At 42.7% G+C, this 14,160-nt stretch overlaps 3 protein-coding genes across 3 annotated transcripts; all 3 read left to right on the plus strand.

The window, feature by feature from the left end:
* Positions 1-1,561: 1,561 nt before the first annotated feature.
* Positions 1,562-8,992, plus strand: LOC143011588 (uncharacterized). The gene is made up of 4 exons (XM_076164506.1): positions 1,562-1,664; positions 3,416-3,859; positions 3,994-4,392; positions 4,474-8,992. Exons 2-4 carry the CDS (start codon positions 3,416-3,418, stop codon positions 8,350-8,352), a joined length of 4,722 nt encoding a protein of 1,573 aa, XP_076020621.1. The 5' UTR covers positions 1,562-1,664; the 3' UTR covers positions 8,353-8,992.
* A 721-nt stretch (positions 8,993-9,713) lies between these two features.
* LOC143011589 (3-mercaptopyruvate sulfurtransferase-like) lies at positions 9,714-11,816 on the plus strand. The gene is made up of 2 exons (XM_076164507.1): positions 9,714-10,332; positions 10,675-11,816. The coding sequence occupies exons 1-2, from the start codon at positions 9,744-9,746 to the stop codon at positions 10,974-10,976; spliced, it is 891 nt and encodes a 296-aa protein (XP_076020622.1). The 5' UTR covers positions 9,714-9,743; the 3' UTR covers positions 10,977-11,816.
* A 54-nt stretch (positions 11,817-11,870) lies between these two features.
* LOC143011590 (3-mercaptopyruvate sulfurtransferase-like) lies at positions 11,871-13,833 on the plus strand. The gene is made up of 2 exons (XM_076164508.1): positions 11,871-12,468; positions 13,123-13,833. The coding sequence occupies exons 1-2, from the start codon at positions 11,880-11,882 to the stop codon at positions 13,419-13,421; spliced, it is 888 nt and encodes a 295-aa protein (XP_076020623.1). The 5' UTR covers positions 11,871-11,879; the 3' UTR covers positions 13,422-13,833.
* The last annotated feature ends 327 nt before the right edge of the window (positions 13,834-14,160 follow it).

Raw genomic sequence — 14,160 nt, forward strand, 5'->3', positions numbered from 1 at the left:
TCTGTCTGTCTCTCGCTCTCTAACTGTCTCTCTATCTCTATATATCACTCTCTGTGTTTCTCTCTCCATCAGTGGATCATGTCTGTCTATTCAGTCTTACATATTGATGTATTTCATTTATCCAAAGCACCACAAACACACACAGACAGACAGACAGACAGACAGACAGACAGACAGACAGACAGACAGACAGACACGCACGCACGCACGCACGCAAACACACACACACAGAGACAGACACAGGAGAGATTGGTGACATGAATGATGACATTAGCATGAATGATGTCACAGTTGTTAATGACATCATTGGCCCACACTACTTTGAGCGCATGTTATGCATGTTATGCTATGTACATATATACATATATGTATACAGTATATATATGTACATATATGTTTATATGTACAGTATATTTCTAATATACTTAACATATCTGTCCAGAAAATGACATCCTTGACATGGGTGCAAATGTGGGCGGGAGCCAGTAACCAAACCATCTGACTAACCAGAAACTTCCCTCTTCCCATTTCCAAGAGTACATGTATGTACTTAAAAGCATAACACCCAGCTGATAATAAATAGAATAAAGAGACAACAAGAATTACAGTTTTCTCTGCTTCTTTTGTTCTGGAGAGAAGTTCACCGATAAATGACCTTGTGTATTTCACATGACAAAACACAGCTGGGTGTCTCCAGTGTGTCATTCTGAGAGTGAAAAAAGGGAAGGGGTAGAACGTACGTGCTGGGATGATGTGCTGGAAAATGCCGAGGGCAGCCAAAAGGTCAAACAGAAAACTTCTGAGTTTCTGTACTTCAGCCTTATGGATATTTCTAGAGAAAACAGGCTAAATACTTTTTTGCTACAGCTTTCCTGTGCACACTGAACAACAACATACAATTTTAGGCCCTGGTTTGTTAAAGCTCTGTCCTCAAAAGTCTGCTCTCTTCTGTTTTGCGATTGACTGGTGACGACATGATGAATGCTGGAACACTCACCTTGTATTCTTGGATGTGTCTCACCCGCCGTGTTACAGATTCATATCTAACGTCATGGAAGTGAAGTTTTCACAGAATGTTCTTATTTTAGAGTAACCTGCTTTAAAAACATTATACACATGTTTTCTAGTTGCATTCCATTGAAATATTTACACATTAAATTGGACTGATTAGAATTGGAATGAACTGGTCTGACCTCTGTAGTACATCAATATTCCAAAGTATTTTTTACAGAATTCCTCATTCAGATCTGTATCAATGCCAAAATTGATTAATCAATAAAATGATACAACTAAATGCTGATGGTGTGTGTGTCATGGTGTGCCTCTGCATTTTGATATTGTATGTCATGTGTGTTAATATTTACCGTTAATAAAACTTAGTAAATAAAAATTAGAAAATTAGAAAAATTAGAACTGCCGATGTATGAACATCCCCTGCTGACTGGACAGCAATGATACAACCTTATTGCTCATTTACAAGAAGTGGTTTGATTTCCAAGTACAGTTTCACTATAACCTACAACTTCTGTAAAAAATAAGGCGCAGGAGGGAGGGATCTGACCCTTTATAAAGTCTGCTTTTGCTTGTCGGGGGTACAACGATGATTTGTCAATCATCTATGCTGAAGAGGAAGCAAGACCAGCCATTACATCACCGGAGAAGAGGTGAGTTTAAACAACTTTTATGTTTTTATTCTATTTTTTATCTGCATCTGTTTTATATAATTTTGAACATAACATTTTAAACACAAATTCAATATTTCTCAAAATAGTTGATATGCATAATATAGTTTTTAGCTAATTTAACAAAACAACTGAACAGTAAATTACTTTACAAAACAAAACGATAAAATAACAATATTTATGAGTAATACTCAGTGAAGACATGGTGTACTGCACTGTGCTGTATATATTGCTGTATATTGGAGAGCCATGCTTTGTTGTTCCTGGCATATCTAGTCCCTCTGCCCGCTATAAGGTCCAACAGTAAACAGTCCAACATGAGAAGCTGACCACCAAAAACTCAAATAAATCTGATTTGATTTGACAGTCAAGTAGGCTCTCATCACTCTCAGAGGAATCCTGACAAAATGGCTTTCCGAGAACAGAGAGGATATTGGATTGCTTAACTGAATGTTCTGGCTCCAAATTTGCACAAATAGCCTTTTTGTTGTAAAGGTTCGTGTCCCACCAGTTGGCCAGATCAGAGAAATTAGGTAGAGAGCAAAAATGTTAATAACTGTAAATTGTAATACCAAGGCATTATTGAGGAAGTAGCTCTTTAAGTAATATCTCACTCGTAAAAATAGGAAGAAGATTTAATGGATTGATGTTTGATTAATTTTCTGTGTAAAATCTGTATTTTAAAGCTGTGAATATGATTTTACTTTGAAAAATGCACATATTTCATTTTACTTACATTTTACAAAAGTACAGTCAGTGTAGCTCAATTAGTCCACCAGAGTAAACTCCTGATGCATTCCATTCATGCGTAACACAAAGAGAGCACTGTTAGACTCATACGCCCTTAATCCTCGTAGTAAAAATGAATTATATCATTGACTTCCTGGTTCTGCTTATGTGAGAGAGGCTGGATTTCACATGAGAACAATGTAAAAGGAGATGAGATGCTTACAGTAAATTGTGCTGTGTTAAGATGCTATTTGCTATGATATCCTGCATGGCCTGTGTGTCATTTATTCACCGAACATTTCAAATAGAGAAAAACTGATTTGTGCATCATAACTGAAACAGCTAAATGTTTCTGGGTCTATCTCTGTTACTACTATACCAATAGTCAACCATGGGGATGAACATGACTGAATTTTTCCTCTTTGACATGTGTGTGTGTGTGTATGAAGACCCTCACATACATACACACTTTTCAATTAATTTTAATATGCCTTTTCTGCTCAAAGTGCACAAAATCTGAGGGTTAACCGAGTCTGACTGTCTTTTTTGTGTCAGTTTTGTTGTTGCCTTTCAAATGGCAAAGTCCTGTGTGACTGTATTTGCACTGTGATGCATCTGTTCACTGACAATACTTAGAGTTTATTTGCAAAAACATAACCACCAATTTTATAAAAGTGAAAATCAAACTTTCTGCATTCCAGGTCATATCAATTAAATGTTATGTTTTTATCTTTCATTCTTAAGATGTTTTTCTTTAGATCTTTAGTAGATCAATTTTCCCTCTCCACACAAACCTATTCCGTGGGGGCAGTGGCTCAGTGGGTAGTGCTTCCGCTTGGGAACCGGAGGGTCGCAGGTTCGAGCCCCTGCCGAGGTGCCCCTGAGCAAGGCACCGAACCCTCAATTGCTCCCCCCTCTGCGAAGGGTAATGTAATGTAAGTCGCTTTGGATAAAAGCGTCTGCCAAATGATCGTAATGTAATGTAATGTATTCTTTGTTGACAGATGGCTCTTTCTGATTACCCCATTCCCGATCTGGAGGTCACCTTGCGTGAAGTAAGCCGTGTCCTGCAGCTCACTCTGGGTCCTGACCTGTACTGTGAGTTTAAATCCACACTGGAACAGCAGAAGGAGCTCCTCCAAGAGGCCCAAAAGAATTTACTATCCAGTGCTGCAGGTCAAGAAAACTGGGTAACAAAGCAGTTCAAAGGTGGAATATTGTCTTGTGCCGATCCCTTGCCGGCCTCCACAGCACTGCCTGTTGTTCTGCTCCCATCAAAAGCACAAACATGTCCCCAGGTGGAAAGGGCAGCTGCTCTGCTCTGGGCAGTTGCAAAACTGTACAGTGAGCCCTCACTGCTGGAGGGGGACGTGCCAAGGGAGCACACACAGCAGTCTGAGGCATTTGCTGCTTGCCGAATACCTGGCAGAAGTAAAGATGAAATTAAGGTGAGTTTCTTTGGTGGGACTCTTTAATAAAGATACGAAAAGATACAAGTTTTCATTCCACAGCCATACTAACTTTTTCTCAAATCACATCCTTTTTAGCCTTTATTTCTAATCTGTAGCTTTGTCATCTCCAGGTTTACCCAGACAGCCTCCATGCCATCATCACATGTGCTGGAGGAGTTTTCCCTGTTGACATACTGTGTCGTTACAGCACTGGTGGGCCGCTTTCTGCTCGACCATTCATTGACATCTACAAACAGGTGTCTCAGGTCATGATCCAACCCACTGCAGGGAGACAGGATGATCCCTCAGCCATTTGCAGCCTCTCTGCCCTGGAGCGCAAAGAATGGGCCACCATCAGGGAAGAGATCCTGGAGCAAGGAGGGCCTGCAGCGATGTCACTGGGGGTGATGGAGAGCGCCGTGGTGGCCATTTCACTGGAAGACTGCAATGCACCTTCTGAACTGGCTGATATTCTGAATGCAGTGAGGCTGGGAGGAGGAGACAGTCCCTGTCTGAGATACTACGACAAGGTATTAGTAGAATCTATAGAGTATAATAGAATATACACAGACATATGAAAGTGATAACTGTTTTCTTCTGTTGTTTGTCAGGTGGTGAATCTGGTGGTGTTTAAGGACAGCACAGCTGGAATGGTGTTTGAGCACAGTGCTGTAGACGGAATGGTCGCAGGACTTGTGACAGAGTTTTTGTACAATCTGTCAGAAACTGTTCAGTTCAACCGCACAGATATAGAAATAGAGAATAACAATTGTGTTCCTCTAACTTCACTGACATTTCCCTTGCAGGGTGTGAATAGTCCCAAACCAAACCCTTCGCTTAAAACAACTCATCCAATTATAACCTTTGATGTGCCCTCTTATCCTGATGTCTTTTCTACTCTACGGGGGCATAGAGGCCTTTATGATGCTTGGATCAATTTCTCTTTGCAGCTGTCTTTGAGGCAGACTCTTGGGGAATCTGCTGCCAGTCATGTGCTTGTCACACCGACCCATATGCGCCATTACAAACATGGCCGCTGTGACCCCACATATTCTCTCACCATGCATTCGCGCAAGTTAGTAGGTGCATTATCATCCTGCATTGGACCAGATAACACAATCCAATACACGCCTGACCTGCTGCGTGTTTTCCATGTTGCCTTTTTGGAACACAAGAGCCTCATCAAAAGCACGAAGAGTGGCCATGGAGTTGGTCCACATTTAGCTGGTCTACGTCGATCTTTGCCATCTAACAACCCACTGAAGAAGTTCCTTGATCCTTTTGGTTGTCCATCTGTGTACCTTACAGGTACAGATCTGATGGAGGGTGTCGAGTGTGGAGTCGGGAACGTCTATGCCAAAGATCAGCTGGCTGTAACATATCTTGGGAAGAAAGACAAAGTTCGCATTGTGCTCAATGGAAAAGGGAGCTTTGCTCTGACACTGCAGAAACTTGAAGAAAACCTGATGATAAACCTGAAGTTAGTGATGCTCCTTGCTGTTAGATATGCCATTGCATGTCAAATGGGCGCCCTGGAATGTTTACTTCAACAAGGGCAAACAGGTGAAATGAATGGAGACTTGTATAATTGCCCAGAAAGGCCAGAAAAAAGCAATGCCACCACTCTCTCTCCCTCTTGCATGAGCCCCGATTATACTCTGGTCATCCATGGTGGTGCTGGTGAGGAGATGATGCTGAACACCAAAGTGATCGGGGTTGTTGAGTTTGCTCTAAAGACAGCATTAACCCTTGGATCCCAAGTGCTTCACCAAGGTGGCAAAAGTCTGGATGCAGTTCAGAGATCAGTGGAGGCTCTTGAGAACTGTTTCCTGTTCAATGCAGGAAAAGGCTCAGTATTCAACAAAGACGGAAAAAATGAAATGGAAGCATCTATTGTAGATGGCAATGCAATGACATCAGGTTCTGTTGCTTGTGTGCAAAATGTGAAGAACCCAATCAAAGCAGCCAGATGTGTCATGGAGAAAAGCTCACACTCACTCATTGTAGGAGATGGAGCTGAGGAGTTTCTGCAGAGTGTTGAAGAGAAGGAGAAACCTGTGGAGCCTGAATATTTCTACACTGATCTGCGTCACAGACAGTTGATAGCACAGCTTAGCAGTGGAAATTTGAAAACAAACAATCACCCTCAGACAGTTGGAGCTGTGGCCTTGGATCGCTGGCAGAGACTTGCTGCTGCATCCTCCACAGGTGGGTTAGTAGGGAAGCTGAAAGGACGAGTTGGGGATACAGCAGTAGTTGGGGCAGGAATCTATGCTGATGACAAGGTAGCTGTTGCTTGTTCTGGAGATGGCGATGTTTTTCTCAGGCACACTGTTGCACAGAAAATAGCCAGTCTCTACCTTCACAAAGGCTACAGCCTTAGGCAGGCATGTCAAGAAGTGATGACTGAAAACCTGAAAGGGGTCTGTGCAGGAATTGTTGCTGTAGACATTAAAGGTGATGCCATCATTGAAACTAATGCAGGTGTGATGTTTGTGGCCTCAATGATCAGTGGGATTTCACGTGTGGAAGTTCTCAGACCCATGAAGAGTGTCTCTCATGTGATCTGGGAGACTGATGAGCTGGTTGCTTACCTGCATTCCAGCCCCTGGACCCCGGGGTCAACCATCCTGACAAGAAAAACCCTGAGCGGGACAAGCAGTATTTTCCAGTTTGGGATACCTGATTTTGTGGCTTTGCTGCAAGGAGCAAAGGTTGTATCCAAATTGCTTTGTGAGAAACTGGCAGTGCAGCGCTGTGCATTAGTTTTCAATCCAATCACTGATCAGCCAGCGCAAATCAGACTGCTACCACTCCATGGCTTAGGGTCAAAGTGGGAGCCCCATCTTGCAGAAAAGGAGGAATTCCAGGCTTATGATCCTGGCTACTGCACCTCAAAGAGTGGCCCATGCTGGGATGATGATGCACTATCCAAGGTTCAAGCCAAAATAAGGAACAAATTGCCAACTCCAAATGCACCTTCTTGCTTTGACTTTTTTGGGGACCCTTCTCATGATAACTTGTTTTCTCGTATTATACGTGGAGAGGAGCAACAGTGGAGAGTGTGGGAAGACAGTGACCATGTTGCATTCCTCACACCATACCCAAACACTCCTGGACTAACTGTTGTGGTGCCACGCAAACCATTACCCAGTGACATCTTCAGGCTGGAGGATGCTGACTACAAAGCACTGATCTTAGCCTCATATAAGGTCGCCCAGCTACTGATGGAGGGGATGAGAGCTCAAGGTGTTGCGTTGATCTTTGAGGGCTTTGAGATTGATTATGCCCATGCTAAGCTGATCCCTCTGGTACCTTCAGCAGATGGGACGAAGCCTTCTCAACTGAAGGCAGAATGCTTCCACAGCTACCCCGGGTATGTGTCATCGCTGGATGGTACAGCTGCTGACCCCGACTCCCTCAAAAAGATCCACTCAAAACTTACCCAGTGCAAGCCTCCTCATTCATGGGTAGACCCTCGGTCTCACTCCACACTTGCTATCAAGAGCCAGTGGTATCGCAACCTATTCCAGATTCAAAACACACTATTTCACAGCACAGTGGAATATTTACACAATATGTGCCAGTTTTCCTATGCTCTGACCCCTCTCACCACAGACACCATCTCCTCACCAATGGGCCTGGGATCTGATTCAGAACCAGTTTCCATAAACCTCCAAGGCCAGGACATCTACTTGGCTGACTCAATGCAGTTTGTCCTAGAATACTTCCTCCGCTTCCAAGACAACCTACCTGGAACCTACTACATATCTCCCAGCTTCAGAGGGGAAGATCCAGATGCCACACACTTGAACCAGTTCTACCATGTGGAGTGTGAACTACTGGGCGACATGGACAAAGCCATCCACATAGCAGAGGGTTACTTAGCTCATCTCACCAACTCTATGTTGAAGAAACACTCTGATGTAATACTCAACTCTACTGGGTCCCTTACCCATGTCACTGCTATGCTCAACAAACTGGATGGAAAGACCCCACTACCTAGAATCCCTCTAGATAAGGCAATTCCCATGATGCCCTCTGCTGACTGTGTAGAGTGGGTACAAGATGGTCAGCCCCACTTTGGCAGAAAGCTAACACGCAAGGGAGAACGGGTCTTGATAGAGAAATTTGGTGGTGCTGTTTGGCTGACTGAGATGGATCATCTTGGAGTTCCCTTCTACCAGGCATATGTGGGAGGTACAGGGCAGAGCAAGGCCAAAGCTGCTGACCTCCTCCTGGGACTGGGGGAGACTTTGGGTCTGGGTGAACGCCATTCCACTCCTGAGATGGCACAAGAAGCCCTCAGGCACCATGCAGTTCCAGTTGAGTCATACAGGTGGTACCTTGACATGCGTGAGGTGAAACCACTCCTGACCAGTGGATGGGGGATGGGGACAGAGCGCTACTTGTGCTGGCTACTTCAGCATGATGATGTCAGAGACATACAAATCATACCCAGAATGAAGGGAACCAAGTACATGCCTTGATCACATTGCAGTTAAACCAATGCAGATCACAAAGGGGCCATTTTTAATAGAAATAATGTTCTTAACATAATCAATTATTTTCTGCCCTGTTTTTCCGGCTGAGTAGCTTCATGTCACTTTATTCCCCATTCCCCTGTCCCCCAATAGCAAAAGCATGCCTGGAAAACAATAATGGGGTTAAATCACAATAAATCAACACAAGAGAGGGCTACAGATGCAAATACAGGAAAATAAGAGTTGTTTTAACTCTGTAAAAGTTTGTTTAAATAGTAACATTGATTTTTTATTTTTTTTTGCTGTAAACCCAATACCAAATATTATGCGCTGAAGTAAATCAATATGGCAATGTGTAGATTACAATATTGACTTCATATCTGTTTAATTTATAAGTAATCATTATTATGTATCTTCAAAAATGACTTAAAAACAACCTTTGAACCTCTGTATCACTGTAGAGAAACTTTTTTGGGCTGTTTGGGCTTGTAATCATTGCTGATTCTGTTTTGTGTTTTGTCATGAAAATTAAATGATCCAAAGTCCTCTGATGAATGCTCTGACCTGGAACTCCATATCAGAGCTTTATAATTCAAGTTGATTATAAAGTTGTTCTATAAAATGCTAATAATGTAGATTTCCCCATTCATTTTCTAAAGGGGCCATAATTGTGCAAGCATACATTTTAGATAGATTGTTTTGGTTTCACTTATTATATTTCCATATGTCTTGATCACATGTCCAGGGGCTCCAGATGAACATAACCCAATGGTGAACACATCCAATCACATTGTTTGAGTTAAATACCCCTGACAAAATAAATCATTGAACCTTAAGAAGTTCTGAGTTGTTGCAATTATTTGAAAACTGTCATAAGTGTCAAGGAATGAAACGTTAACATTTCATGAATCGTAACAACAATTACAACAGAGAGTAATGTTTTTTTTATTGTGCCTGAATTTCATATTGTTTGACTTCGTCGTTTCACTGATGTATGATTTATTGCCCTGCACGCTTAACAGTTTTGCCGATGGAATTGTGTTGCGTTCAGGTGCTCATCGGATTGTGGTCATTAATATGTGTGTTTATGTAATGTTTAAACAAGGTCAGGGAGATTGAGCGCTTCTCGGAATAAACAACCAAAACGCGGAATTATAAACATGCAGGGGCAGAAACTCGTAATACTGCTTTTGTTATTTTTGCTTTGCAACCTATAGAATCATTTCGAACATTGTCTCGTTTGCAGGAACAAAAATAGTAACGCACCAGGTTTTTTCTCCAGGTTTATTTACCCTTATTTGTCCTTTTCGCCAGGTCCTTAAAGGGCGCTTGCGCGGTACAGCAGCTGGGCGAGTTTTAGTGTGACCCCCGTGGGAAGGCTGCACTCTAAACTAGAAATGGGGATACAAACTCAAGCTCTCGTCTCTGCGAAATGGCTTGCAAACATGGTGAAAAATAATCTTGCTGGCCCTCGACTGCGGGTTCTGGATACGTCCTGGTATCTCCCGATGATGAATCGAGACGGCAAGAAAGAATTTGCGCAAACGCACATCCCTGGAGCGTCATTCTTCGACATAGATGAGTGCTCAGATCGAACCTCAAAGTTCGACCACATGCTGCCCTCTGAGCAGTTCTTTGCAGATTATGTGGGGAATCTGGGTATTGGAAGTGAAAGTCACGTCGTCGTTTATGATGCCAGTGACTTTGGGTTGTTTTCCTGCACTAGAGTATGGTGGATGTTCCGGTTGTTTGGTCACCCTCGTGTGTCGGTGCTGAACGGGGGGTTTAGGAACTGGGTTAAAGACGGACACCCAGTGAGCGGAACGTACACCAAGCCTGCACTAGCCCACTTCACCGCCACCATGAACAGCGCCTGGGTCAAGTCTTTTGAGGACACGGTGGTGAATATTTCAGCTCAGCAGTTTGAAGTGGTGGATGTGAGGCCCTATGAAAGATTCCGTGGGTGGGAAGCGGAACCAAGAGAAGGTAAGGCGAGGTTTATTTTACTATTACTATAACTATTTTACTATTCCTACAGTGAGTGTAATGTAAAATGTTACCCGAGATCACGTAGTGTCATATCTCAGATTCGAACTAGATTAAAGGCCTGTGTCGCTCCTACACTAAGGGACAGTCAACAAAGTGCAGTGGAGGAACAGTAACACGAAACCATATCTAGACCCAAATACTTCAGCTAGTTTGTTAGGATTTTCAATATCATGTGAAATATCCTTAAAGCTTGCAAATCACTGTGGTACAACTTTGCACAGCAATGTAATTCAACCACTTATTATTATTATTATTATTGTCCCAATTATTCTCCTACAGGTGTCCTACCAGGTCATATCCCTGGTTCTAAATGCATGCCTTTCCTCGACTTTCTGGATGAAGATGGCATGATGCTGTCCACTGAGGAACTGGAGAAGTTCTTCAAAAAGTCCAGAGTGGACTTGAATAAGCCTCTATGTGGCAGCTGTGGCTCAGGTGTGACGGCCTGTCACATGGTGCTGGCTGCTCACCTGTGTGGCCGCCCTGGAGCCTCTATCTATGATGGTTCCTGGTATGAGTGGTTCACCAAGGCTCCAGCTGACCATATTGTCTCTGACGCCAAAGGCAAGCAGGGAGGATGAGGAGGATGTAGTTCAGAGCTATAAAATCCCCTGGTTTGCTGGGATTAGAAAGGCCATATAATCAGCACAGAGATATTTAACCATAGATGTGGGTGCTAAGTAGATGCCAAGGGAAGCAGCAGCAGGGTAGTTACTTCAATGCAAAAACACAGTTTAATCTGCCCCTTTTCTTCATTCATATTTCTTTATATATTTCTGTTGTGTTCTTATGAAGAATGCATGAAACCATTTCAGAGTATGAAAATGAGGAAGAAGTTAAGAGGTCTGAATCCTCTCTAATTGTCCTCAACAGATCTTATTTTGTTGATTAGATTTCTAATACTGAGCTAATTCACCCTATGTGTGAATGGCTCACAGGTATTTGTGAGCTCTTTAAACTTGCACTGTAATCCCTATTTGACCCAGTAATGTATGAATAATGTTATAGTTTCATCAGTTGATCTTTATACCAGATTGCACCTTAATGCTCTCACTTGTCTGAGAAACTCAGTCTGATGTGAACTTTCCCAGACAACATGTGTTGTTAGAGCACAGCCTGCTGGTGCTTTAGTGGACCTGCTCTGACTATTCAATAAGACAATCAAACAATTGAACACAAACCCCTTGTGCCTTAACCTGACAACGACATAAATGAATGTACTGGAGTCTATAGTTGTAAAAACCTTTATTTGACAGGGTTGCACTTTTTGCCCTACATGCCTAACATTTCAACCTAGACTGCGCCTTTAGATATTTTTGCTGGATCCGTTAGTGAATTATTATTATTATTGTTATTATTGGTGGTGGTGTTTTCTTAAAATGTTCAAATAAAAGGTAACTTCTATGAAAGGTGATATTAAATGATGTAACTGTCAGACGTCATTTCCCCGCGGGGGCTCAGTTGTTCTCACTTAGCGCACCATCATGGCGGCGCAGACTCGGGCTCTAGTGTCAGGCCAGTGGCTTGCAGATGCCATCAAGAACAAACTAGTTGGTCCCAAGCTTCGCGTTCTGGACACTTCGTACTATGTCCCCAAAATGAAGCGGGACACGAAGGCTGAGTTTGCACAGCAGCACATCCCGGGCTCGTCTTTCTTTAACATAGACGAGTGCTGCGACACGAACTCTCCCTACGATCACATGCTGCCAACTCCAGACCGCTTCTCTCAGTATGTAGGCAACCTGGGCATCGGGAACGACACGCATGTTGTTGTGTATGACACCAGCGACTTTGGCTCGTTTAGTGGACCCAGGCTTTGGTGGATGTTCCGGTTGTTCGGTCACAACTTGGTGTCGGTTCTGGAGGGAGGGTTGAGGAACTGGCGAGCTGACGGTCATCCAGTGACATCTGATTACCACAAACCGGAGTGCAGAGAGTTCAAGGCGACTTTCAATCCGTCCTGGGTGAAGAGCTACGAGGAGATCCTGGAGAACGTCAACACTAAGCAGGTCCAGGTTGTGGATGCCAGGTCTGCAGGTCGGTTCAGGGGGCTTGAGCCTGAGCCCAGAGACGGTGAGTGACTCTGCAGACTGCTGCCTGTCATAAACATAACAATACTCATAAACGTGTGGCAGTGATTGGGTTAAGATAAAACGTTTTTAACATAATAAGCCTACAGGAACCCCAAACATACATATAGACATTTTAAGGTTCCAACGCTTAAAAGGCATTTGTTGAAAAGTATAGTTATAGAAAATGCTATTATTCTCGCCAGTATAAGACATTTTCCTTTACGACTCCTTTTCCACATCTGCCTGCTATCCGAATATAGCTAGAAGTGATGAATATCAAATTGTGACAATGGATTGATATTTGGTCAAATATTAAATAATACAATCAATGATTTAGATACATGTTTTCATTTTATAACAAAAAGAATAGATGTCTTCTTGCTGAAATCGTACATTGGTTGACTGATAAAAGGATCAACAATATAAATAATTTATTAATCAGAAGTATTAAGTATTGGGTGTGAGCAGGTTTTACAAAACAAGGATTTGCAGATGTCCCCTTGGGCACAGGGAACATGTGAGGCATTTCACATTTACTGAACCAATCATCATGACCTCCAGCATTCATTTCATAAATGTATGAATTTTCAATAAATCTCATTTCCCCTCATTATTCCCATCATGATAATGTCTCTGGCTCCTCTCTCTCCCTCAGACACATTGCCAGGACATTACCCTGGAACAGTCAACATGCCCTTCAGTACCTTCCTGGATGCCTCTGGAAAAGAGCTGGGGCAGGAGGATCTGTCCAAATTGTTCAGCGAGGCAGGGGTGGACCTGGAGCAGCCCATCTGGGCTACCTGTGGCTCGGGTGTCACAGCATGTCATGTTGCCCTGGCTGCACATCTGCTCGGACACCCCGGGGTGTGTGTATACGATGGCTCGTGGTCAGAATGGTTCAAAAGGGCTTCTCCTGAGCACATCATCTCTGAGGGAAAGGCAAAGGAGGTGTGAAGGAAGTAGGAGAGGAAGAGGAAGTAATGTCTGCTCAAATGAGAGGTCCAGCTTCAAAACACCTTTCCAAATACATTTCTTAAAATGTAACGTACTGCATACTGCACTCGACTGTTAAACCCAGTTACTGCTCTAACACTATCATGATCAACATCAGTCAAATGGTGACATATTGTGGAAATTGTGGCCATGAGATGTTTTTCCATTTTTCCTAACAAAAAATGGTATAGGAATATTTTGTGTGTTAGAATAGCTTGAAGGTGTTGTTTCAAACAGACTGATCCCAGCTATTCAACTTATCATACAAGGAAGTTTAAATGTGAATGCTTGATTCTTGCACTTTTTGGTGATAGGCTGAAATTATATGTTTGTACTAATGTTGCAATAAAATGGCTTTGTAAAAAAGTCTAAATCTCTTGTTTGGAATTTTATGCAGTGAAAGTTTATTATTGCAGGCATATGTCACTTATTAACCATACAAGTCAATATAGAGCTTTGTTATGCAACAGGGGACAGAGGGGCAAAATACTTTGTGTAGCTGGGAGACACACAGGAGCTTCTGCAGCTCCCTACGTTATGCCTTTGGTTTATTTACTTCTTGATTATATTTCCAGCCACAATAATACAGCTACCGATTCTATTTTGAAATCATAAGATATTACACACCTGCATTTAAGTTATACAAAAACGAGAGTGAGCCCACAAAATGAGTTTTTGGAGTGAGCACAAAACAAAATTT

Source organism: Genypterus blacodes, unplaced genomic scaffold (assembly GCF_046128005.1).
Source record: "Genypterus blacodes isolate CSIRO-AG114 ecotype Tasmania unplaced genomic scaffold, CSIRO-AGI_Gbla_v1 ptg000137l_1, whole genome shotgun sequence".
Lineage (NCBI taxonomy): Eukaryota > Metazoa > Chordata > Actinopteri > Ophidiiformes > Ophidiidae > Genypterus > Genypterus blacodes.